The following is a 23,408-nucleotide window of genomic DNA, read 5'->3' as shown; positions in this document are numbered from 1 at the left end:
ACACAGCTTACACGCAGGTTTACCTACTCTTTCTAGAACACATCCATCCAATATAGATTGGGTACTCAGACATCAGAACAGAAGCTGCAAAAATCAAGAACGTCTAGTAAGAAAAAAATACTGTATTCTTCTGCCTGCTGGGTGTTTTTTACATAAAGAGAGTTCTTATAACCCAAGGCTATATTGTTTCTAATACTTTATTGTTGACACAGATTTTATTGTGGCACTTATCTGTGGTGATCAGGAAAACAGCAAGCACTTGGAATATGGTTTAACCTGTGTTTCATCCTGTGATTTAAAGTGTTTGAAAACAGAATTGTCTTGTCTTTATTGTACTTCACCCCTTTTAATAAATCCTTCGCTGGGAGGAGAGAATCTCAAGGTGTTATATGCCCTAACTTAAGCTTCCTAGCTCTTCACTTCTAGTTGAAAGAATGGTCTAGGAGTGGGATGATACAATTGCTTTTGCATCTGAATTACCTGAACTGGATTACAAAACTGATACACGTTAAAAACTTACTTCCCCCCAGGTGTTTAAGGAATTATTTTTTTGTGTGTTTTTTTTTAAATCCAATTTGCTTTGATCTAATAGTTATTGCAGCATAGCACAGGAGGTAGCACAGCAGGGAGGGAGTGGAAAGGATTGAATAACATGGCATTGCAGGGGGAGGTTGGGAGGGAAACTGTTATCAAACTAGAGCCTTTTATGTCCTGAGGCTGCTTGCAGCGTTCTCTCTGTTTCTGAATGAGCAGCACCTAGCTGAAGAGAACTAGAGGACAGCAGTTTCTGAACAGTAACATGGAGGAAAAGCTTTGTTTCTTCAAGGGGAAAAAAGATTATTATGTTTATGGGGCTGCATTAGTAATGTAACTAGTAAATCTGCAAGTGGAATCGCCTAGTGGTCCTCTGTGTATGTGACTGCCTTGGTAAAAGAAGAATTCAGTATACAGCTTTAGAGTATAGATTCTGGTTCGTAGTATTTGTCATTAATACAAAGCACCATGGCTTGAGACTTGTTCCTCAGCACTGAGTGACAGACCTTAATGATGAGTAGGGAAATGAAAGAAATTTTAAATTTTTATTTGTAATGTCCCTAAAGGAGGTGACTTTTGGATAGGATTGTAGCTCTTCAATAGAGTAGGGCAGAAAAGGAAGTAATACAGTGGTGAGACTACATTAAAGTTTGAGGATAAGGCAGAGAACATGTGCAAACAGCCAGAATCTGCCAGAACTGTGAAGTCCAGATGCTCTGTGTATTTAGTTCTTGTATCTGCAAAATACAGAAGACTACCAGTTGTGGCTTTGTCCTTTGTATTTTTTAACATAATGGCAAATTTGTGTGGGGAAGAATAAACAGCCTAGTAAGAAAAAAAAACATTGAGGCAAATGAAAAAAATAGCTTGATTTCATTTTACTAACTAAACAAAGGTAATGACAGCTACAATTGCAGCATAGGTAGCATTTCAGTCACCAGCTGTCCACTGTGATGTGTGGCTGCTACAGCAGTAGTTTTAAGCAAACTGGGAAGGAAATAGCAGAATCCTGTGAAAACCACAAGAAGTCATTACTTTCTGTAGTATGTCTCACAATACCGGAAAACTAGTAATTTGGGTCACATTTTTGGAAATCAAAACTTTTTTTCCCTTATAAAAACTTACAGGAATCTGAAGAAGCAATGAACAACACATTAGACACAGCCATGGAAGATTACAGTTCCACCTGTTTGGATTTGGGTAAATTAGATTGAGATTAACCAGTTTGGTTTGTTCTATTTTCAGTCTGAGTGTTTTCTAGTTTAAGCAGGCTGAAGAGAGTTGTTAAATGGCCATTAGCGTGGGGAGAAATACAAGACAGGCTCCACAACCACAGGGCAGGTGGTTTTTGTCCATTCAGATCATATCTCTGAATGACCTTAAGAAGAAACTAATATAATTTATTCTTGAAAATAAACTTAATTTTAAAACTTCATAAGAACACCGTTCATTTAAAATGTCAAATACATGGTTGAAGTTGCTTACTGGTACTTTGTGAAGAATTTCTGAGGTGCGTTGTGCTTTTGATAAAAGTAAACCAGTGCAACAGATGATAGTCTTTGAAGAAAGCATTTGCATGCTCTGGAATTGAGCTGGCAGAAAGTTACTTTGTGGAGATCCCAATGTTTGGAATGTGAAGTAGCATGAAATGGAGGCCTTTGAATAACTACATCATGTAGTATGTGCTTGCTAAACTAGCTTCAGGTTATATAAAAGCTTCTCTTCATGCCTTACTTGGCTTGATGTATGAGCCCTTCATTATCATAATGTTCATAACTTCCATGAAATCCTACTTGAAGAAACAAAACTTTGAGAAAATTGTGCTGTTTGTTGTATCTGCTTTTCATTTTGGAATAAAACAGTGCTAAGTTTCGATGACCAAATGAGCACATACGCTTAGGGGTTTTTTTACCACAGGAACTGTTTTTCCACAATTACCAACACATGGCCACAACAAACTGCTCTAAAACTTCTGTGAAGTTTCTGCCAGGCATGCTGCCCTGGAAGCCTCCTCCCCCTTTTCTCAGATCTACCATCCTTCCAAAAACTTCAATAAAAAGATCAACTTTGCAGAAATCCCTGAAGATCAGATCATCTGGCCTGAATTTGGAACTCTTTCTTAGCATGTTGAGAAATGGTCTTGGACTCAGGGGTTTTTCTTGTCTCCTTTTTAAAGGAGTGGGGAGTGAGGGGTGTATGGCTTCAAGCATTGTAAGGCTGGAATTTTTTAAAGAAAGTGACTGCATTTAATTGAATGCTACCTTAACTTGTTCAAAATACACCTTTTCCAAGTTTGTAGCTCTTCCTTATAGTATGAGAAAACAGTCTTTTAAGACATACTGAACATTTTCATGGAGTGTAGAAGGTCTTGTCTAATCAGGAAAAGCCTAAATCAAGTATTAGTCATACATAAGCAAATAAGAAATGGATACCACTTCTGAGCCATTTCCATAGCAAGTGATCTTGAAGGGTTGTTAGTAAATATGAATGTAGGTCTGAATTTTCCTTTCAAGGAAAAAAGCCATTGATCATAAATGGAAGTGGGTTTTAGTTATCATAGCTTAATTTTAAATATACTGTGGGGAACAGTTACCATAACTTAATTTTAAAACTCACTACCAGCCTTTATTGTATCATTGTCTGATATATATCTGGTGTGCTGACTGTGCTGTCTGCTTTTTCTGCAGGGCATGTGGAGAAAAGCAGGAAAATAAATCACTGCCATCAAAAAACTTGAGCAGTACTTGAATCAGATGTACAAGGACAGCATAAAACTAACTGAAAGGATATTGGCTTTGGAAGAACAATCTCTTCAGAAGCTCTCTGTCGTCCTCCATGCCTACTGTAGTGAGTTTCATCATGAACACAGACTTCTCAAAGGCTGTCCCAGGCTCAAGCAAGATTAATTTAAAGCACTTTTAATTCAGGGATATCCTAACATGTGCAGAGTTGAGACTCCCTACTAGGAATACTTTCAGTTATTTAAATCGTGTAATACCTTTTATAAAGGTGGAAGGCTTGCATTAAATTCAGCTGTGAAGTACTGTGCAGTGTTTGATACTAAGGTGTTCCAGGATGGTTTACTTGTGGTCACCTGTGCTTGTTCCAGGGCCAACATATGTGCAAGCTCAGTGACAGATTTGTTTTTTGCTTTCATAGGGATCAATACATACAAATCAATAAAGATAACTGGATCTGAAACACAAATTACAGCATGCCAGAGAGTTACAGGACAAGTGTGTCATCCTTTCAGTACTTAAAAGAGGCTTATAAGAAAGATAGGGACAGACTTTCAGTAGGGCCTGTAGTGATAGGACAAAGGGTAATGGCTTTAAGCTGAAAGAGGGTAGATTTAGATTTGATATTGGGAAGCAATTCTTTACTGTGAGGGCGGTGGGGCACAGGCACAGGCTGCCCAGAGAAGCTGTGGATGCCCCATCCCTGGAAGTGTTCAAGGCCAGGCTGGATGGAGCTTTGAGTAACCTGGTGTAGTGGGAGGTATCCCTGCCTATGGCAGGGTGTTGGAACTAGATGGTCTTTAAGGTCCCTTCCAACTCAAACCGTTCTCTAATTCTATGATTCTTTACTACTTTATTGCCAGAACCTTCAGGTGTCATGCATTTCAGTCAGGACAGGTAGTGGTCACAATAAGAGGAGAGTATCACCTTGAAATCTGTCACCCAACCTTTGGCTAACTTGTCATTTTTAGTTGCTTGTGTTGTATCGTGCTGCTTGTCTTAAGGAGAATCCCTAGACTGGTATCCCTTGGGCAGCTGACCTAGGCATTACTCAGGGTCTGATGTGACAGGAATTCATGCAGATTGTGCTTCAGACTTGACAAGAGCTGTAGCAACAGCCTGTAAGGAAAGCTTGGCTGTTGACCCTTGCTGTGTATTCCACTATGGTGGAAGAAAATAGGAAGTGAGAGAGGATGGGTGAAGTTCATATCAGGACAGTGTTGTTACGAGGCTGCTTTGCCACCTTGTTCTACAACATAGTTACAAATACAAAGAATCCCAATCCCCAGGTTTTTTTCACATAAAAATGGCACTATCAGTGGCCAAAGCTCCTTTAAGAGAGTATGGCGCTGCTGTGGGGCTTGATTGCTGCTCTAGTGTGAGAGGAAGAGACCAGTAGTGGTTGCGATTCTAAGCATATGTGATGTCAAATGAACAGGTAGTGATATTAACAGATATCTGGCTTTATTCTCTTGGCTTCCTGCCCAGATTTGAGGTGCTGCTGCCTGTATAGCCTCTCTGTGAAAGCTGTGAGACAGAGTGGTGGAAGTGAGATGATGTTGCTTGTTGGCAGCACTCTCTTAGTCCCCAGGCACTGTGTCGTAGCTGGAACTCCTGCCTGTGGGCGGGTACCATGGACCCCAGGGAGGGGGAACGAGGCTAGGCAGGAACAGCATCTGCTGGGGCTCGAGGGATTAGTTGAGGGATATGGGAGGAGATCTTTCTGAATTCCCAACATTTCACAATGGAGAAAAAGTCGTACTGGCGAGGGGAGGGTGCGAACTGTATTGTGAAAGATGTAAATAGCTTGACCTGTCTCAGACTTTATAATTACCGGATTTCCACAAGCTGAATGGAGGAAGATTTTACTGCAGAGTGGAAAACGATGATTAATAGCACTGATTATGAAGATACTGGGAAGTCAGATAGCCCCAGGTTAAAGACTACAATTGCTGACTTGTAAAGTAACATAACAGGAAGCTTTATGAACATGGGCAAGATATTACCCTGTGCTCAGACCTTGTAAGATAATAAAAAAACTAATTGAAGAGTTACTTGAGTTGCACATCACTCACATTTTATGCCAAGTATTAATTTAATAACTTCCAGTTCTTAAGCCTTAAGGCTTCAGAAAAATTTATTTTTTTTTTCCAAAACTGAGGTCTAGCAAGAAAGGTTAAAAGACTTCTCTCAACTATAAGATGTTGGAAATCAAGTTATACAATAGTCTTTCTCACCAAGATGATGTTCCATCTACTAGTGAAGTGCAAAAAAATGCATGGTTTTACTTCTGTCTGAGCAAAAGATACTGGAATAGCATCTTAACTTTTTGAGATAATTCAACATTTACAAGCACAATTTGAAATATTGTCCAACAGTTCTGTAAATCAACTCCTATTTTCAAATGTATGTTGTGAACAAAAAAGAAAAAAAGTGAAATAAAAAATATTGTGTCCAGATTAAATCACAACCATATTCTCTCTGCTTATCTAGCATTTGTAGCTAGATAAATGGAACCTGGTAGGGTGAAAAATTACTTGGGTAATTACAGTAAACTTGTGCTTAAATTTAAAAATCATTCTTTTAAGTTTTATCATTCCAAATACTGACCCTGAAAAGCTAAGCCATAAACTTAGTAACTGTGACGACTTCTCTGAGGAATGATCTGGTGAATGCCAGTCAGTGAGTTTGTTACACGCTGTTGTAGCCTGCTAACGCTGCTAGAAAAGAGAAGCTGTGTGATACAAAGCTTGAAATGGAAATACTTATTTTCCTACAGGCTACTAGGCTAAAGGTTCTCAGTCTTTTTTTCCTGTGCCGTTGTACTTTATTCTCACTGCAAACTGAAGCAGATAAAGTTGCCCTTGATTATTTGAGACTTTTTTTGAGAAGTCTCCACAAAATAAACCATCAGTAACACTGTCAGTTGATGGGAGTTTGTTGTGAAAATACTATTTTTATTTACATAGAACAGTTTTGTATATTATTTGCAGTTCATCTTGTGATTAAGTTTTGTAAAATACTTGGTAGGGTATGGAAATAAATTAATTTTTATTAATTTTAGTATTCATTAAGCTATTTTCCTGGAGGTAACCTTTTGATTTAAATAGGTTTCTTTTCAGAGTCTCTGTAGCCAGTAGGTCTGAAGTCTAAACGCAACATGCCTTGGAGAGGGGTCTCCTAAGGAACTGCCCGACTTTTTATCTAGTTAGCTTAGATGTTTCTGTTGTGCATATGCTTATATTGCTGTTGCTGTATGTTGTTTTTCTTAGATCTTGTATCTAATGATCTAATATGCTATGTGTGCCCATGTTTTTTGGCTGACTAAGCTATTTCTTAAGCTTTCTACTAGATCTTTCTGGAAAGAAGGGATTGGGTAGTCTTTAAAAAGACACGTTCTCTGCACCTGTAAGTTGCTGCTGAGACCTTGCCAACCTGTTCTGCTGCCCCCTTGGATCCCAGGCACAGGAGAGAGCAGACTGCTGAGAGAGAACTGGCAGAAGTGACTCTTTCAACTAGTTTTGGAAAAACTGAAACTGAGGAACTTGAAAGTGAGATTTTTTAAAATTTTATTATTACAACTATGAAAAGCTTGAGGATGGTAGATGAGTAGTCTCCTGTTACGCCTACATTGGCAAGTAACTTGCCAAAATGGAAGTCATTTAGTAGGTTGAAGGGGACGGTGCTGTGGCTTTGTGTTTTGGTGGTCCTTCAGCTCTGGACATGCTCTCCACTACATAGAATCGTAGAATTGTTTAGGTTGGAAAAGACCTTTAAGAAGATTGAGTCCAACCATTAACCTAGGGCTGCCAAGGCCACCACTAAACCATGTTCCTGAGCACCACATTTATGCCTTTTTTTAAATATCTCCAGGGGTAGTGACTCTACCATTTCCCTGGGTACCATTTGAGTTTGCTACTTTCTGAAGGGAAGGGACTGACTGAGTGATCTTTCTTCAGCTGAGGGATTCCACAAGGAACCAATACTCTCCTTGACATTTTACACAGCTGATATCAACACACGGTGTTTAGTGCTGCTGTGTGTGTAGTGTGGGCCACGGGGCAGGGAGATGACTGGTGGGCATCTCAGCAGATGCCGTTACAGCTGCTGCTGCCGGCCTCTGCGTGCCCTCAGCCACGGCCGCGGTGCGGCGGTGCCCAGCCCCCTGCGTGCCCTCGGTGAGGCCCGAGGAAGGCCTTTCCCAGCCCCCGGGGCCGCGCCGCCGCGCTCCACGGCTCCTCAGCCGCCGCCCGCGGCCCCACCGGGAGCGGGTGCCCCGCCCACAGCGTGACCCCGCCCCCGAGGTAGAGGCGCGTCCCCATTGGCCCTGGTCCCTCCACCCGCTTCAGGCCTGCCCCGCCCCTGCCGCGTGCCGGGAGGGCGGCCGGGCCCGCGCTGTTGTGACACGTGAGGGCGGCGCACGTGCTGCCGTTATGTAAAGCGCAGGGGGACGGGGCGGGGAGGCGGCTGTCCGGCGCGCACGCGCACGTGCGGCGGGCCGCTGCGCATGCGGGAGGCGCCCGGTGCGCAGGCGCGCGCGAGGAGGGGCGGGGGAAGGCCGGGCTGGCTCTCCTCCCCCGGCGCCCCTCCCCCGGCCAGACGGCGGAGGCTCCCGAGCGACAATGAAGCAGCAGCAGCCGCAGCCGCCCCAGCCCCAGCCGCCGCCCTCGGCCGGCGCGGGGGTCCCGGCCTTCCTCAGCAAGCTGTGGGCGCTGGTGGGCGAGGCCCCCAGCAACCAGCTCATCACCTGGAGCCAGGTGCGGCACGCGGCGGCTGCCCGCCCCGCCCGTGTGCGCGGGGCGCCGGGGGGTGCCCCCCCACACACACACACACGCACCCTCGGCGGTGCCGGACGGTCCCTCCCGCCGCGCCCGGGGCCTCCAGGGCAGGGCCTGCCAGGGCGGGGGCTGCGCGGCGGGCGGGAGCGGCGGGCCTCGGCGCGCGGGGAGCGCGCGGAAAAACCGGGCACGCCCGTTTGGCCTGGTCGGGCGCCCCTCGGCCGACGTGGGGGAGATCACCCCGCCTTGGCCGCCCCCCCCCACCCCGCCGGGCCGCCGCAGTTCTCCCGGGCCGGGCGGGGCTGCTGTGGGGAGGCCGGTTGGCCTCGGCGGCCCTCGGCCGCTGCCTGTCCTCTGGCCGCGGCTACCTGGGGAGGACGAGCGGCGGTGCCAGCCGCGGGGCGCGTCCCCTGCCGCTCCCGGGGTGCCGATTGCGGCGGGGGCTGCTTGCCGGCCCGGCTGAGCAGCCTGAGGGCTCCCGCGGGAGGCGGCCGGCGGGCGCCCCTGAGCCCCTGGGGGAGGGCAGGGATCCGAGGGCGGCCGGGGTTTGCGGGGCGCGGACGCGCAGCTCTCATTAAGCCGTGCTACGGGAAACGCAGATGCGCGGTGGGATTTTCCCCCGCGGGTCGGCGAGCTCGTAAATATCAGGGCTCGCCCTTGGCGAGCCGGGGGGCTGTGCGACAGCAGCCTGCTCCAGGCTGAAAGCAGGTGGGGAGTCGGGGCGTCCGCCTCGCCTGCGCTCGAAACGCGCCGGGCGGCTGGCGGCGGCGCTTCCGTGGGGCCCCGGGCCGGCCGTCAGCCCGCAGGGGCCGGCGGGGAGCGGCCGCGCGCCTTGGCGAGCGGGCGGCCACGTGGGGCGACAACTGTTGCGGTGGGGAGGGGGGTGCCGGGCCGGGCGGGCACCCTCCGGGCCGCGCTCGGTGGGGGGGTGCGGCCCTCGCTCGCGAGGCAGCCACTTGGGGCCCCGTCAGCAACGGCTGCGGGGGGACGGGTGTCGCCTCTGAGCATCGCGGTCACTGAAGCCCCTGTCCTGAACTGCAGGGTACGCATCTGCTGTGATTGTTTTGTTAAAAAATGAAAAGCCTGAGCTGGGTGGCCTGCCGTCCTGCATCATTTCTGTTCGCATCCAGGCTGTTGTAGGTGAGAAAGAAGCATTATCAGAGCAGAGTTTACAGGTATCTTAACATATTGGAAGGCAGGAAGCATCCACTTTCATACAGTGTAATGAGTTTGCTGCAGTAGCATCATTAACTCGTAATAAATGCTAAGCAGATCTTTTTAGTAACAGCTTGTTTTCTCTGTATTGTAGATGTTTTTAAAATAATTTATATAAAAAGTCCTGTTCTCAGACTGTATCAGTATTTCCAAGTAACATTGAGACGGCAGGTCTCAGCTGAATTTATTTTAAACACTCAAGCAGTGATAAAATGTCACCTTAAGCATTTTATTGAGAATGAGTTACAGTAGCTTCAGCCAACACTTCCTGAAGAAGGAGGCAGATAGACTTGGTAGATTAGAGAAGCTCTTCCTCCTAATTTTCTTTCTGGAAGAGAGATGCTAAGGACTGTATGAAGATTCAGATGTTGTCTAGCTTAAGAAGTGCTATTTTTGCCACCTTGCTCTCTTAATGGAGACTTTACAAATCCACTGTTTTATCTCAACTACACACATCAAGGCTATTAGATATCCTTGTGTTATTTTCTTAATTAAAAATAAATACTAATTGTTTTATATTCTGCAAGGCTGAAGGAAGATGCAATAATCACAGTTGATGTTATTGTCATCCAGCAGATTTTTGGGGGGGGAGATACTTGGATCACTTGGTACACAAGTGGTGCCATCTTTTAAAAATATGCTATGTCAGTATTGTGGGGTCCAAAAAGTATACCAAACGTATCAGGGAAGGAAGAGTACGGTTACCATAATATTTCACTTTCCTCCCATGCGAAGCCATATCCTTAACACTGTAAGGATAAACGCCATCTGAAACCAAACAGCCAAATTTTGTCTCCTTGTATACATATCCCTGCCACAAATGTGTGTTGTCCATGAAAACATGTAGAAGGAGTACCAAATGAAGTACTTGGAAGATGGCTGTACGCTGCCGTCAGTAACTGCAGGACTTGAAGGTATTTAGCTAGGTGGTAATGCTTCAGTGACTGCAAGTCTTAATGTCTTATGTAAAAAGTCATAATGTTGGTACAGATTTGCTGTAAACAACTGATGGGGCAACAGGAGCTAGTAGATGTGTTTCCCAGATTTTTCTGTGCTAGGCCTTTCTAGGCTTGCTGCATGAAAGCTGTCTGTTGGTGTCACAGGTCACTGCAGTGCTGCTTGTTCGAGTACCTTCAGATGGGGGGGTCGTTAATGCATGGGCTAAAATGGTCTGTACCTGTCCTTCCTTTTGCTTCCCGTTTCCCTTCCACTGACTTTCTCAGCAGGAGCCAGGTAGGTATTACTGCGGAGTTTTTGTCTTCCTGCTCTCCTCTTGGTCTTAAGCTTCTAACTCATCCCGTGGTAAGCCGTTTATAAATTTTGTTTCATGGCGATCCTTGCTGGTTTGTCAGAAACAAGCTCTTGGGCAGGCATCTTCACACGGTCTCATGGTTGATTCTTTATAATCTTCTTGGGACCATAGAACTGCTGGCATTTGGGGGTAAGAAACAAATGTGACTTGTTGAACTAAAGGGCTTCTAAGAAGATGCAGTGTTGGTGTTGATGTTTGTTGAAGATGACAGGCTTCTCATTAAATGCAGGGCGAGAGTGCTGTGGATATACAGAGGAAACCTGAACCATTATTAAATAGCTAATTTGGAGTCTTCCAGTTATTTGTCCTTTAGTTAATGGAGCACAGTCATTGAAGAACAAATGGCTGAGCCTTCTATTTTAGTCAGAGCCTGTGGATGAAATAAAAGATCAGTCGTCCCTCACAACTGGCATCCCAGGAGTAGGCGGATGTTGCTTTGGGTGGTTACCTTTTTGGTAACCCCAGAACCCAGTGGACACCCTCGGCTCTTTGACAGCTCCCTCTGCTCTACAAATTCTATCAAACTGTTTGTGCTTCTATACTGAAAAGCAGAAGGGGCTTTACGCTAGTGGTTGGTGGTTTTTCCTTGCACAGTCTCTTTGTTAGATTCCTTCCTAAGACTGTGAAGCTACATACAAAATTGATAGTGTTGTCCTGCAGTGAAACTGTGGTAACTATTGGTAAACAATTAATTAATCTTCTTGAGGAAGCAATGTGTAATAACAGAGATGTTCCCCTTCAGATAAGGATAGCGATGTAAACTGGTAATACCCTGTTGCTTTGCAACTGCAGAGTTTATACACTTTTTGTTGTGGAAAATTGTAGGCAAGCAGATCAGTTACGTACTGCATGCACAAAGGAAACATTCCTATCTGATGATTAATTCTAAAAGTCCAGCATGTTTTCTGCAATGGTCTTTAAGTAGCTTAATGTGTCTCTCTCATTTTAGAATGGCCAGAGTTTCTTGGTGTTGGATGAACAGAGATTCGCAAAAGAGATTCTTCCCAAGTACTTCAAGCACAACAACATGGCAAGCTTTGTCAGACAGTTAAACATGTGTAAGTTCTTGGGGGTTTTGCTTTCTAGCATAGTTGTAGATCCTGTACATGTTTAGTTGTAGACAGTTTCCTTTGAGCAGTGGCCACTGAGATACTGTCACAGCCTCAAAACAGGTAACAGGATAGTTGGGACAGCATAGTTTGAATTTCTTCATGTGGGTTTTAAGAGGTTGTTGTTGGTTTTTTTCCTTTGTCTTTTTTTAAAGATGGCTTCCGTAAAGTTGTCCATGTTGATTCTGGGATTGTCAAACTGGAGCGAGATGGTCCAGTAGAGTTTCAGCACCCATATTTTAAGCAGGGCCGGGAGGACTTGTTGGAACACATTAAAAGGAAGGTTAGTGAAAACTCAGTATGTGGAAAACCTGTACGAGTAAGTACAAATCAGTAGCAAAGTTCATGTCAAATTTAATTGCAGGATTGTGAGTGCAAGTAAGTTTGGAGTTAGGAGAAGCAAACTGCACTGCTGACATATTTATCTTGACTTGTTTGAAGATATTTTGGGGGATTTGATTAGGTTCCTTCGCCGAACCTTCTTTGCTGTCATTATAGTAAGTTTTACAGGTGGCAAAAATGAGCGAGTTATGCAAATATGACATTTTGCAAATGGGTATTAGAAGAAGTGCAGAGCATGCTTTGACTATACCATCCATAATATAACAATCTGCTTGTTTATATAGCTTGTTTCAGAACAAAGCTACTGTAAGCATTAAACTTTTCACCAAAGAGAATGGGGGAAACCTATAAACATGTTTGTTACGCTTCTAAATGTGATTCTGAAATGTGCTCTACTGTTTTGGTAAAGTCAGGTGAACATAGATACCAAATAGAAATCTGGCAAGTTAAACTGTAGTGAAAGGGTATCATGGTTTAACCCCAGCTGGCAACTAAGTACCACCCAGCCACTTGCTCATCCCCCTGTCAGGATGGGGGGGAGAGTTGGAAGACTAAAAGTGAGAAAACTCATGGGTTGAGATAGACAGTTTAATAGGTAAAGCAAAAGCCACGCACACAAGCAAAGCAAAACAAGGAATTCATTCACTCCTCATCGGCAGGCAGGTGTCCAGCCATCCCCAAGAAGGCAGAGCTCCATAATGCCTAACAGTTACTTGGGAAGACAAACGCCATCACTCTGAATGTCTGCCCCTTCCTTCTTCCCTCAGCTTTATACACTGAGCATGACATCATATGGTATGGAATATCCCTTGGGTCAGCTGTCCCAGCTGTGTCCTCTCCCAACTTCTTGTGCACCCCATGCCTTCTTGCTGGTGGGTTGGGTGAGAAGCAGAAAAGTCCTTGGGTCTGTGTAAGCAGGGCTCAGCAATAACAAAAACATCCCTGTGTTATCAACATTCTTTTCAACACAAATCTAAAACACAGCCCTATACCAGCTACTATGAAGAAAATTAACTCTGTCCCAGCCAAAACCAGAACAAAGGGATATACTTACTAGCACTGGGTTATTGTGAAAACATTATGATGAAGTAGAGCACTTCAGAGAATGCCTGAAGAATCTGAATGTACACGGATTTTTGTAACAACTGAAGCTAATGTGGCGACACCTGTAAGAAGGAGTTTCTGTGGGTTTTTATTTGATGCTTTGTTTATTATTAACTTAAATGCATAGTTTATCAATGCTAGAAAGAAATATACTTGATTACCAAAAGAAAATAATAGTTAACAATGGGTAAAGGAAGGTGTTGTTTCTGGATTCTAATCTTCTAAAGGTTTCTTCTTCGAGACCTGAAGAAAACAAGATACGTCAGGAAGATCTCTCCAAAATAATAAGCAGTGCTCAAAAGGTGCAAATTAAACAAGAGACTATCGAATCTCGGTTATCTGCTTTGAAGAGGTAAGTTGCTCCATCTGCAACTGATACCTGAAATTGAGTAATTCTGATAATCAGTATCAGCAGAGACCTAATTGTAGGTGTATCTCAATTTCTTACTGCCCAACTTTAAATATTGCTTTAGGAAAACAAATTTCAATTAAAAAATTGCATCAGAAATTGAATATTCTGATATGGCTGAAAGTAATGGGCAGTGTCAGTGTTTGAAGAACTGTCTAGTAGTGTGCAATTAAATAATACCGTTAATAATAGTTCTGTAATGCTGCTGAAGCTGAATATTCAGCTTGGCTCTTAGTGTAAAGTACGGTGGTTTACATCTTCAAGTTTGAAATAGTTACTGTGTTTAGTTTGAGGCAGTTTGGTTTATGCAAATTACTTACAATACTTTCCTAACTACAGTTAATGTCTTTGCTCATTGCTTTTTGTTTTCCTGTTGTTTTAATTCCTCCACTGCTAAAAATTGCAGAAGAGTTAATGCCTGTGAAAATCTGTTTAAAAATCTAATTTGGAAGTTCATTAGTTACCTTGGCAACAGGGGTACAGAAGCTGAAATGCAAATGTAAATAGAGTATTTTTAGAATTGCCTTATTACCTATTTAGTAATTAAAGTTTATTCTCAGCAGTGAGAGAGGTGGGTGTCACAAATTTCTTAATCCTTCGGAGTATGTAGATACAGGCAAGGTATATGAGCATATGCTCATGCACTGTAAGTCCCAGCACCTCAACAGTAACTCTGTCTCGGGACTCCTTAACTTATGTTGAGAATTATTGAGAATAAATTATTGTGTACCTCTGTGGCAGAGGTCACTGATTAGTTCAAGTTCTAAGAAGTAAACGCTGTCATTTCTCGTCTTCAGTTCTAATTACTTGAGTGGTAGAAGATTCAGAGGAAAAGTTACATTGTCTAAGAATAGTCTTTATTAGAATCTGGCCAGTCCGGAGGAAAAATGTTCATATTCATTCTTTTCAAATCATAGATAAGTTTGGGTTGGAAGGAACCCCAGAAGGCCATCAGGTCTTCCAGAGCAGGGCTCACTGGCTGAAATGGTGTCCAATTGCTAATGACCTGACAGTTTGTAGAAACAAGAAGATAGAATGGTTGGTCTTTTGACATTCATATTGTTGTCTCATCAGTTTAAAGTGATTGTGGTAGAAACTGGAGCTAGATCAGAAGACCTAGTCCTACAAAACATGTTAATAAACCTAGTGAGAAAGTGGAGAAAGTTCAGAATCACTGACCTCAGTTGTTAAATTTGTGATGTAACTGTACTCATAAATTGTATGTTGGACATAGGAGTAGTTTGAGCAGTAAGTAATAAGCTTCATCATGCTGCATATAAACAACCATTTCTGAAAACTTAGCTTAAAGTTTCTTAAAAACCCAAACACCGGCAGAGAGATTTTCCTCCTTTTTTTGGCGTATATGTGTTGAAAGCTAAACTGTAAAAGAGAGGAGGGTGGTATGTTGTCTTCCCTTATTCAGGGAAGATTTCAGCAGTCATTATCTGCCTCTCAGCATGCTTTATGCTGTTGGAAACAACAGGGTTCATGGATACGATGGCAAGGGCTGCTTTACAGCAGTTTTTATACTGCTGCAGTAACTGGACTCCTGTGAGTACTGGAACAACCGGTGTTTATAAAATGGCATGCTATCTCTGCTGTGCTGCTGTTATTTTTTAGCATCCAACATGCCCCTTTACTGGAGCTAATAGAGGCAGCTATTAGAATGACCTACAGCTGCATGCATCACTTCAGAGCTTGTTCTGTGAAGATTCTTTCAAGGTGGATATACAGTTGCTGACAGGTGGCTTGCATCTAGCGAGAAGTGTGTGAGGGAGGTGGGACAGGCTTGATACAGATCAGTAACTTTTTTTATGGTGGCAAGAGGACACTGCATTCTTATGCCATTTGGTCATTTGCTGCTGCCAGAAACCAGTTGTATGCTTGATTATTATTTTTTTAATTCCTTAGGATTTAATTACTAGAAGGGAGAGGAGAAAATAACTTTGTTACAGGAAAGGAAACAAAGTAGTTAATTTTTAAATGCTGTATGATAAATACTGGAAAATTTGGGTTATTTTTTTTTTAAGGAGGCTGGAAATTCTCTGCAGGCTATTTGTTGTGTTTGGGTCTTGTAATTATTTGCCAAGGCTGCTGCCTGTGTGACTTTCCCCCTCCCTCCCCATCTAAAAACACATTCCAAGAGCTTTAGTGAAGCCAAGTAATCTTTAACAAAAGTTATTAATGTAAATATATTAAAACTTAGTTTTAGTTTGACTTTTAAATCTTCATTTTCAACAGAGAGAATGAATCCCTTTGGAGAGAAGTGGCAGAACTGAGAGCAAAACACTTGCAACAGCAGCAGGTTATTCGGAAGGTAAGGCTTCATTTGAGTGTCATATGTGAATGAGTGAGGGAGTGCTTCTGAACTAGGAATACTGTGCCTTGTCTTCTGCTTATGTAGTGAAATAAACTCAATGTTTGTTGCGCAGAGTTATTCACCATACACCACTCTCTTGTTTCTATTAAAGAGACATTTCACACACTACAAGAAAAAGAGCGAGGGCAAAGCTACCTATGAGATGTCTTGGTACTCTGAGAGAAACCATTACAGAGTAGGGTGATTAACAGTAGTGTTCTTTCCCTTACAGATTGTACAGTTTATTGTTACCTTGGTGCAGAATAACCAACTAGTGAGCCTAAAACGCAAGAGGTAAATATGGGCTTGAAAACTTGCTGTCCAGTCAATATACTGACATGTTTTCCTGACTAAAACCAAAGACTCACGTTTTAAGATGGCTTTCTTCCTTTACTCTTTCTGATTTAGGCCTTTACTTCTGAACACTAATGGGCCTACAAAGTCAAATGTATTTCAGCAGATTGTGAAAGAGCCAGCTGACAGTAACCACCATGTAAGTTTTCTTTTATATGTACTCTTTGTTTATGATGAAGGAAGTTGGGAGCGGGGGGGCAGGCAGGGCAGAGGGGTCAGACAGATCGAGCAGATGGTCTTACAGGGAATAAAACATAGCTGTGCACTGAGAGCTGTCAACTTTGAGAAGTGATATGCCACGTGTTCCCTTCAGAAGCCAAGTGTGTTGATAATCACCATTCACTTTTCAATATAAGCATGTATAAGCCAGTTACCTGTGTATAAAATACAGCTTGATGTGATTCTACTGAAAGTAGTTTGCTTTTAGTATTAGTGCTGTTAGAAATAGCACATGTATGTTGTGTTGTTATCTCTGGGAGTTAGGCGCCCCTAGCCCTGTACAAGGACAAGGATCCAGCACCTTGCTCTGCAAGGCAGCATTTAACCCAGCAAAACCATGTCAAGTTCCTGTGCCATTTGCATGTGTCACACCACTGAAAGTTATCTTCTGCTGTCCAAATAATGGTGGGGAAAGCATTAGAATTAGTGCTGTAGCACAGTACTAGAATTAATAGCTTTATAACAAAGTACTATACAAAGGGCAGTCGCTCTTTTAATATTTATAGTTCTTGTGTAGTCCTGGTGTCACAGCTTTTTTGTTGTTTTTGCTGACAGTGCTAGTGTATTTTTATTTCTGTGCCTGTAGTATTTGCCAAACATTTTTTTTCTGTAGCTGCTATTATCCAGCTTGAGCATTTATTTGTAAATTTTTTCTACTAAATGTAGATAGATATAAACAGCTTGTCATCTCTAAGGTGTAGGAAAGCTCTTACACCTCTTTAGAATTGAAGCATTATAAGGTACAATGGTAACTGTCAGAATGTTGAAGCTCATTGTCCTTCTGTCCCCTGACTTTTCAAAATAATTCTCAGGTACCGCTCAACAGAAATGAGGGCTTAAAACAAAGGGAACAGATTTCAGATGACATCATTATTTATGATGTCACTGAGGATGTGGGTGATGAAGAAAATCCCATGGGTGATGAAGAAAATCTTCCCATTACACCAGAAGCAAATGAAGATACCACTTCGGATTCTTCCAAGTAAGAAGTCTCTAGAAGCGTATATAGATAATTGGCTTTCAAGTGTTGTATAATACGCAGTAATTCAGATGTGTTAGATAACTTTTTTTTAATGAGGTGGTCAGAATTATTCAGTAGTCCTGCACTTACAGAAGCTTCATCTGTGATTTCGTACTAGGTTCTGATTTATTGATGTCTGGATTTGTTCCAAATAGTTAATTGGCTGTCAGAGTTTTAACGTGTGGAGGATAGAGATTAGTGAGAAGTATATGAACTGTTACTGCAGTCTTGGTAAAAACACTATGTGTCCAAAGACAATGTAGGTGATGATGTCTTAGTTTTGGTTATAGTATAGACAGGAATGACTTCCCTTAATTTTAGATTTTTATGGAGAATAATTTGCATGTGTCAGGTGTTGGTTTGGTCTTTGAACTTCATGAAGCCAGCTAATTTCAGGGGGTTATTTTTCAGTCCTAAGTGTTTGTGACTGCGTTCCTTCCTGTCTGTACATAGTACTATAGAAGTAGTTGATCTTTCAGGTATGAGCAGGTGAAACGTGGTCGAGGGATTGAGATGCAACTCTCTTCCTGAGTTGCATTGCAATGACAGTGCCTGTATTATGTGTGGGGGAATAAAACTTATTTCTAGCTTACACTTGGAATTAGTACCATTGTTCTTGTTCAGCTGATGTGTGGGAATGCATTCTCTGGTGGAAGAGACGAAGATAAGACTGTGATAGAGAGGGTGCTACTTAAGGGTTAAGAAAACTAGAATATGGATGAAATCAAATTATTTGAGACTCTTTCTTGGGTTTTAGGTTGCCTTCCTGGTATACATAACAATGTTAATTAACTACAGCAGTGTTGACTGAGATTATGTTACGGATACCCCAGAGCTGATTATTTTCAACAGGAAAGATGCAAAATATATATTGTCTGTCGAGTTTGATGGCTTCATATGCCTTGGTCCACTTCATACATACTTTACATTTATATGCAAGCTTACAGTTATTCTAATGTAAAAAATTAGTTGTTCTAACGTAAAAAAAAAAAAATCCGTGTTCCTGTACATTTTTAGTAGTTATTATTGTGGTCTACCACAACAGTGTTTGCTAGCATTAATTGTATTGAGCATTATGACACCATATCAACGGAAAATAGATATTTAGAGTATCTTGCTGTGTTTCATATTAAAAAGCAGTAGGAAGGTTTGTTTCCTTATAGCAGCTTGACTGAAGTGAGAAGTAACTAAACCTGTGGAATAGTATCAATTTAAATGAGTGTATGAAATGGTTTAATTCATTTGTCTTATATTATAGCTGTAGTCATTCTCCCGATATTGTAATTGTGGAAGATGATAACGAGGAAGAATACGCCCCTGTAATTCAAGGTGATAAAAGCACCGAATCAGTTGCTGTCCCAGGTAATGATCTGCTCAGCCCTGTCAGTGACAGTACAAGCCCGCTCATGTCAAGTGCTGTACAGCTGAATAACCAGTCAACTTTAACTGCAGAAGATCCAGTCTCAATGATGGATTCCATACTCAGTGAGAATGGAGTAATTTCACAGAATATAAATCTTCTTGGAAAGTGAGTAGCCTGGTCTTCTGTTTTTTTCAATTACTGGAACTGACTGTTTGACCGAAGTAAAAAGAACCGAATAGTAGTTTCTATTGAGAACTTATAGGTCACCTTTATTCCAGCCAGTTTCTAAAGATCCTTCTGTTTTAAGGTGGGACTCTGATTTTCATCGTGAAGCAAGTGAGTCGGGGTGCATAATCTGACTGTGTTAATGTTATAGGTATCATTGTTTAAAGTGTTAGGATTTAGCTGTGTAGCTCTTACAGGTGGATGGGACTCACCACCTGGATGCAAGAATCACATCTCTGCTAGTGTCATGTCATAGTGTTATGTTGATGTGATACCTGCTTCGGAGCATCTATCTGATTTGCTTGAGTTCTACTCCAAAGAGGCTAAAAGATTTTTAGATACATGTAGTACATGTGTGTAAAGTTTAATTCTGGATTTCTCTTCCTTTTGTTAAGAGATGCAGCAATAAAATATTGTTTGTCTTCTAGAGTTGAACTTCTGGATTATCTTGACAGTATCGACTGCAGTTTAGAGGACTTCCAAGCTATGTTATCAGGACGACAGTTCAGCATAGATCCAGATCTCCTGGTCGATGTAATTGTCACTGTTTAAGTATTTTGGTAATACACTGCAGAAAATATTTGGGTGGGTTGTTCCTGTTCAAAATGGATTTCAAACACAACAGGGGTTTTTTTTCTTCCTTTTAAAAAAGGGAAGTTACGAATTTGTGAATGTGTTTCTGAGGCACTGGTACAATTAGTGCAACACCACTGCTCAAGCAGATGCTTAAGTTTTTGATTGAAGAATGAACTGCTTCATGAAATAATGCTTGTATTTGTTGCTACATGAACTCAGGCCCCAGTTAGATGAATACTTTTCCTTTGAAATAGCCCAGCACATCATCTGTGGCCTTCTCAGTGAACTGGAGTTAAAAAGGCTCTTGGCATTTATTTTACAAGCTTCTCTGCCATTTCAGGTGATTTCTTAGGGGCATTTATTTTACAAGCTTCTCTGCCATTTCAGGTGATTTCTTAGGAGTATGTATATGTTCTCAATTTCTCTTTAGATTTATGTCAAGTAGAATGGTCTAGGTCAGAAGGGACCCGTGCATGGCATCTAGCCCAGCCTCCTTGCTCAAAGCAAGGCCCACTCGAAAGTCTGCTCATGTTGCTCAGGACCTTGTTGACTCAAAATCTGAAATCTGCAGAGATGGGAGATCCCACAGGCCTGTTCCAGTGCTTGACTCTTCTTTGTGAAGTATTTCCTTGTGTCAGTCAGTTTTCCCTGCTGCAGCTTGTAGTTCTTGCCTCTTGTCCTCTGTCCACCTGTGTGGAGTTTGTCTTCTGTGTAACACCTCTTCAGAAGCCCTGGAAGAGTGCAGGTATCCCCCCTTGCCTGCCCTCTCCAGACAAGATCAGCCAGGCTCCCTCAGCCTCTTGTATGTCATAACCTCCAAATGTCTGTGGCCCTCTGGATGCCCTCTAGTTGGAAAACTCTTGTACTGGGAAGCCTAAAACTGGACACTCTTCCAACAAGTGCCCTCAGGTGCTGTGCAGAGAGAAGTAACTGCTTCCAGTGACCTGGCTGTGCTTTGCCAGTAGCAGAGCATGCCTCCCTGCAGCAAGGCTGTGCTGCTGGCTCATGGTAGGGTGCTGTCTACCACAACTCCCAGGTCCCCTCTCAGGAGCTGCTCCTTGTCTGTTTGTTCCCAAACCTGGGCCACTGCATGGGGTTACTGTGGCCGGAATGAGTCTGGCGGCTGAACCCAATGGAGTGCCTGCTGGCCCCTCTCGCACTTTGCTGAAATTCCTCTTAACAGCAGCTCTGCTCTCCCATGGATGGAGGACGCCTTCCAGTTTGGTGTCACTTGCGAACTTGGTCAGGGTGTGTTCTTCCTTACCATTCACAGAATTCTCCACGCAGCAACATAGGAAGGAGTTGGTATTTTAAGACTGCAGCAAACCATGTTAATCTAAGGTAGATGCGATATAGTCGTTACCTTTGTGACTGAGGTTCACAGAATTCCAAACCATTACACTCCAAAGCTAGGTTTTCTTCACAAAAGCGGTAACTACCTGTAAATAAACCCTAATCCTGATAGAGCCTGAAAACATTAAGTACGAGTATTACTCTCACACATTCAGATGTGATGTTCTTGTATTCTTAATGGCAACATCAAGGTACCTAAAACTTGATGTGTTTTGTCTTATTCAGCTTTTTACAAGCTCCGTGCAGATGAATCCCACAGATCATATCACTAATACCAAAGTAAGTCTTAAATCCATTGCTCGATGTACACAGTACTGTGAGATGCAACCTTTATTCATCTTTTACTGTTTTCTTTGCTGGTATAATATCACTTTTGTCATGCTCTGGCTTTCAAGACTTCCATGAGAATAGGAAGGCTGCAGCTGAATTCGTTCTGTTTGTTAGGCTTTAAATAAAAAAGGGAAAAGCACACTAATTAATAATGTTCTTTAAAACTCATATTACCTTGAGGCCAGTACCCCTGCATTGTACCAGTCCCTTGACTTCTGTATCTTCTAAGATTTTAACAGTTGCAAACATGTAGGCACTTTGCCAGAATGGTTTCATCTGTGTTGTCTGGTGGGAAAAGAAACACAAGAATAAGCAGTAAAGCAAAGATCTAGCTCCTTTGAGTTTGTCCTACTCATTTATGAGCATTAGTTTTGGTTCTTGCCTGAGTGAGCCTGTGTTCCCATTTCATGTTTTCTCTGCCAGGGTCTGTTAGTATAGGTTACTGATACCACTGCATCCCTGCTCAAGTGAAAACTTGACTTTTTTAATAGTTGGTCAGCTGTTTTCTAGTGGCCTTGGAAAAATGCTTTTAAACATGTGTTTTAAGATTCTGCTTTCGTTATCAGATGGAGGCAAAGGGAATAGAAACCACCAAGAATAATGCTGGTGCAGCGGCTTCACAGGAAACACAAGTTTCTAAGCCCAAATCAGGTTAGTTGTGTTTTGTTGAAACAGTTTTAACAGTTGAACAAGCATTGTTCTAAAAGCCATCTTGGTTTTTTGGTCTTTGTCTGGTTTTGTGTCATGCTGATAAGCGAATAACCAAAACAAAATACTTACTGTATTTGCTTTTTAGGCTTTTGGCACTGCACAAAGTGCAGAGAAACTGATATTTTTGCAGGAGAATTTTGAAAACAAACAGTGTTATACATGGACGTAACAATTCTTTTAATCAGTCACTGAAAACAAACATGTAAAATGTTTTTTGTTAATTATTCTTCAGATAAATTCTGTGGGTTGGATTTTGGTTTTTTCCTTCTGCGCATGAAAAGGCATATGAACTGATAATGGTTTTGGAATTTTTTTCCCCCTTAGATAAGCAGCTCATACAGTACACTGCGTTTCCACTCCTTGCATTCCTTGATGGGAACCCAGGCTCCGCTGTGGAGAGCGGGAGCTCCGCAGCTGAAACTCCTTCCTGTGTTGACAAACCCCTGGAAGTGGACGAGCTCCTGGAGAGCAGCCTCGATCCTGAGCCCACCCAGAGCAAACTGGTGCGGCTGGAGCCACTGACGGAGGCAGAAGCAAGCGAGGCCACACTGTTCTATCTATGTGAACTTGCGCCGGCACCCATGGACACAGACATGCCGTTCTTGGATAACTAACGTAATGGGGACTCTGTATATAGTCACGAAAATGAACTATTTATTTAGAATATTGTTTGGTATATTGAGTTTTTTGTAAATCACTGTTTTATGTAACCAGGTAACATGGAATCTAAAATACCTTTCCAATGTTACTTCCTACAAGCAATTGTTTAACGGCACAGTCAGACAAGCTGTTGGGCACGGTTGGCAATACCAAGTTAGACTGTTACTGTACTGCTGTGAAATACTTGGTATTATACATATCGCTAAATACCCCAGGTAACTGAACACTTGTTAATAGTAAGCTTTGATTTATGATTTGTTATACTTCTGGTCTTACATATGATGACGTAAACTAGTAGCGTATGGTTAGGGAGCACCAACTTTCTGTATCTTGGGTTTTTTCTATTTTTTACAAAATTTTGTTTAACAAACACGAGGCTTTTTTTGGGGTGGGGGGACAACCAGAACCTGATGTAGGCTTTTTTTTTCCCTGCTTGAACTGGGAACAAAGTGCCTGTACCTTGCTGAATCTTGGTTCTGCCTTACTTTCACTTCAGTGGAAGTGCTTACACATAGCACAAACTGGGGAACAGTTCCTTACAGCCACCCTGCCCCTCAACTGCATGAGTACTTGGACCATCTACTCTGTTAAAATAAATGTTACTTAAGTGTGATACTTGTTAAGAGTTGTCTCTTATTCTATGTGGCAGGTGGTACCGGTTTAACAGCCTGTGTTTTTCATGCCTTAGGGACTGTG

The 23,408-nt window shown here is 42.5% G+C and overlaps 1 protein-coding gene and 1 long non-coding RNA gene across 14 annotated transcripts in view; both read left to right on the top strand.

The window, feature by feature from the left end:
* Window positions 1-6,197, top strand: part of LOC130151597 (uncharacterized) — a 29,156-nt gene extending 22,959 nt beyond the window's left edge. For 9 of the 10 annotated variants that reach the window (XR_008822639.1, XR_008822632.1, XR_008822638.1 and 6 more), the window contains one exon: window positions 3,222-6,197. This is a non-coding gene — a long non-coding RNA (uncharacterized LOC130151597). Of the gene's footprint in view, window positions 1-1,661; window positions 1,735-3,221 lie in introns of all 10 variants that reach the window. The other variant, XR_008822637.1, reaches the window with a different exon arrangement.
* A 1,625-nt stretch (window positions 6,198-7,822) lies between these two features.
* On the top strand, window positions 7,823-23,325 carry HSF2 (heat shock transcription factor 2). 4 transcript variants are annotated; one of them, XM_056342565.1, is made up of 14 exons: window positions 7,824-8,029; window positions 11,527-11,635; window positions 11,842-11,969; window positions 13,360-13,484; window positions 15,783-15,858; window positions 16,133-16,194; window positions 16,309-16,393; window positions 17,286-17,455; window positions 18,753-18,856; window positions 18,947-19,022; window positions 19,511-19,616; window positions 21,237-21,290; window positions 21,908-21,992; window positions 22,377-23,325. In XM_056342565.1, exons 1-14 carry the CDS (start codon window positions 7,895-7,897, stop codon window positions 22,664-22,666), a joined length of 1,605 nt encoding a protein of 534 aa, XP_056198540.1. In that variant the 5' UTR covers window positions 7,824-7,894; the 3' UTR covers window positions 22,667-23,325. The 4 variants fall into 4 exon arrangements, with proteins under 4 accessions (XP_056198539.1, XP_056198540.1, XP_056198538.1 ...); XM_056342563.1 differs by having other exon boundaries at window positions 18,753-19,022; XM_056342566.1 differs by lacking the exon at window positions 7,824-8,029 and adding an exon at window positions 8,978-9,190 and having other exon boundaries at window positions 18,753-19,022.
* The last annotated feature ends 83 nt before the right edge of the window (window positions 23,326-23,408 follow it).

This window comes from Falco biarmicus, chromosome 6 (genome assembly GCF_023638135.1).
Source record: "Falco biarmicus isolate bFalBia1 chromosome 6, bFalBia1.pri, whole genome shotgun sequence".
Taxonomy (NCBI): Eukaryota; Metazoa; Chordata; class Aves; order Falconiformes; family Falconidae; genus Falco; species Falco biarmicus.
The sequence above is the reverse complement of the archived record's forward strand: the minus strand, read 5'-3'. Positions and strand labels throughout refer to the sequence as shown.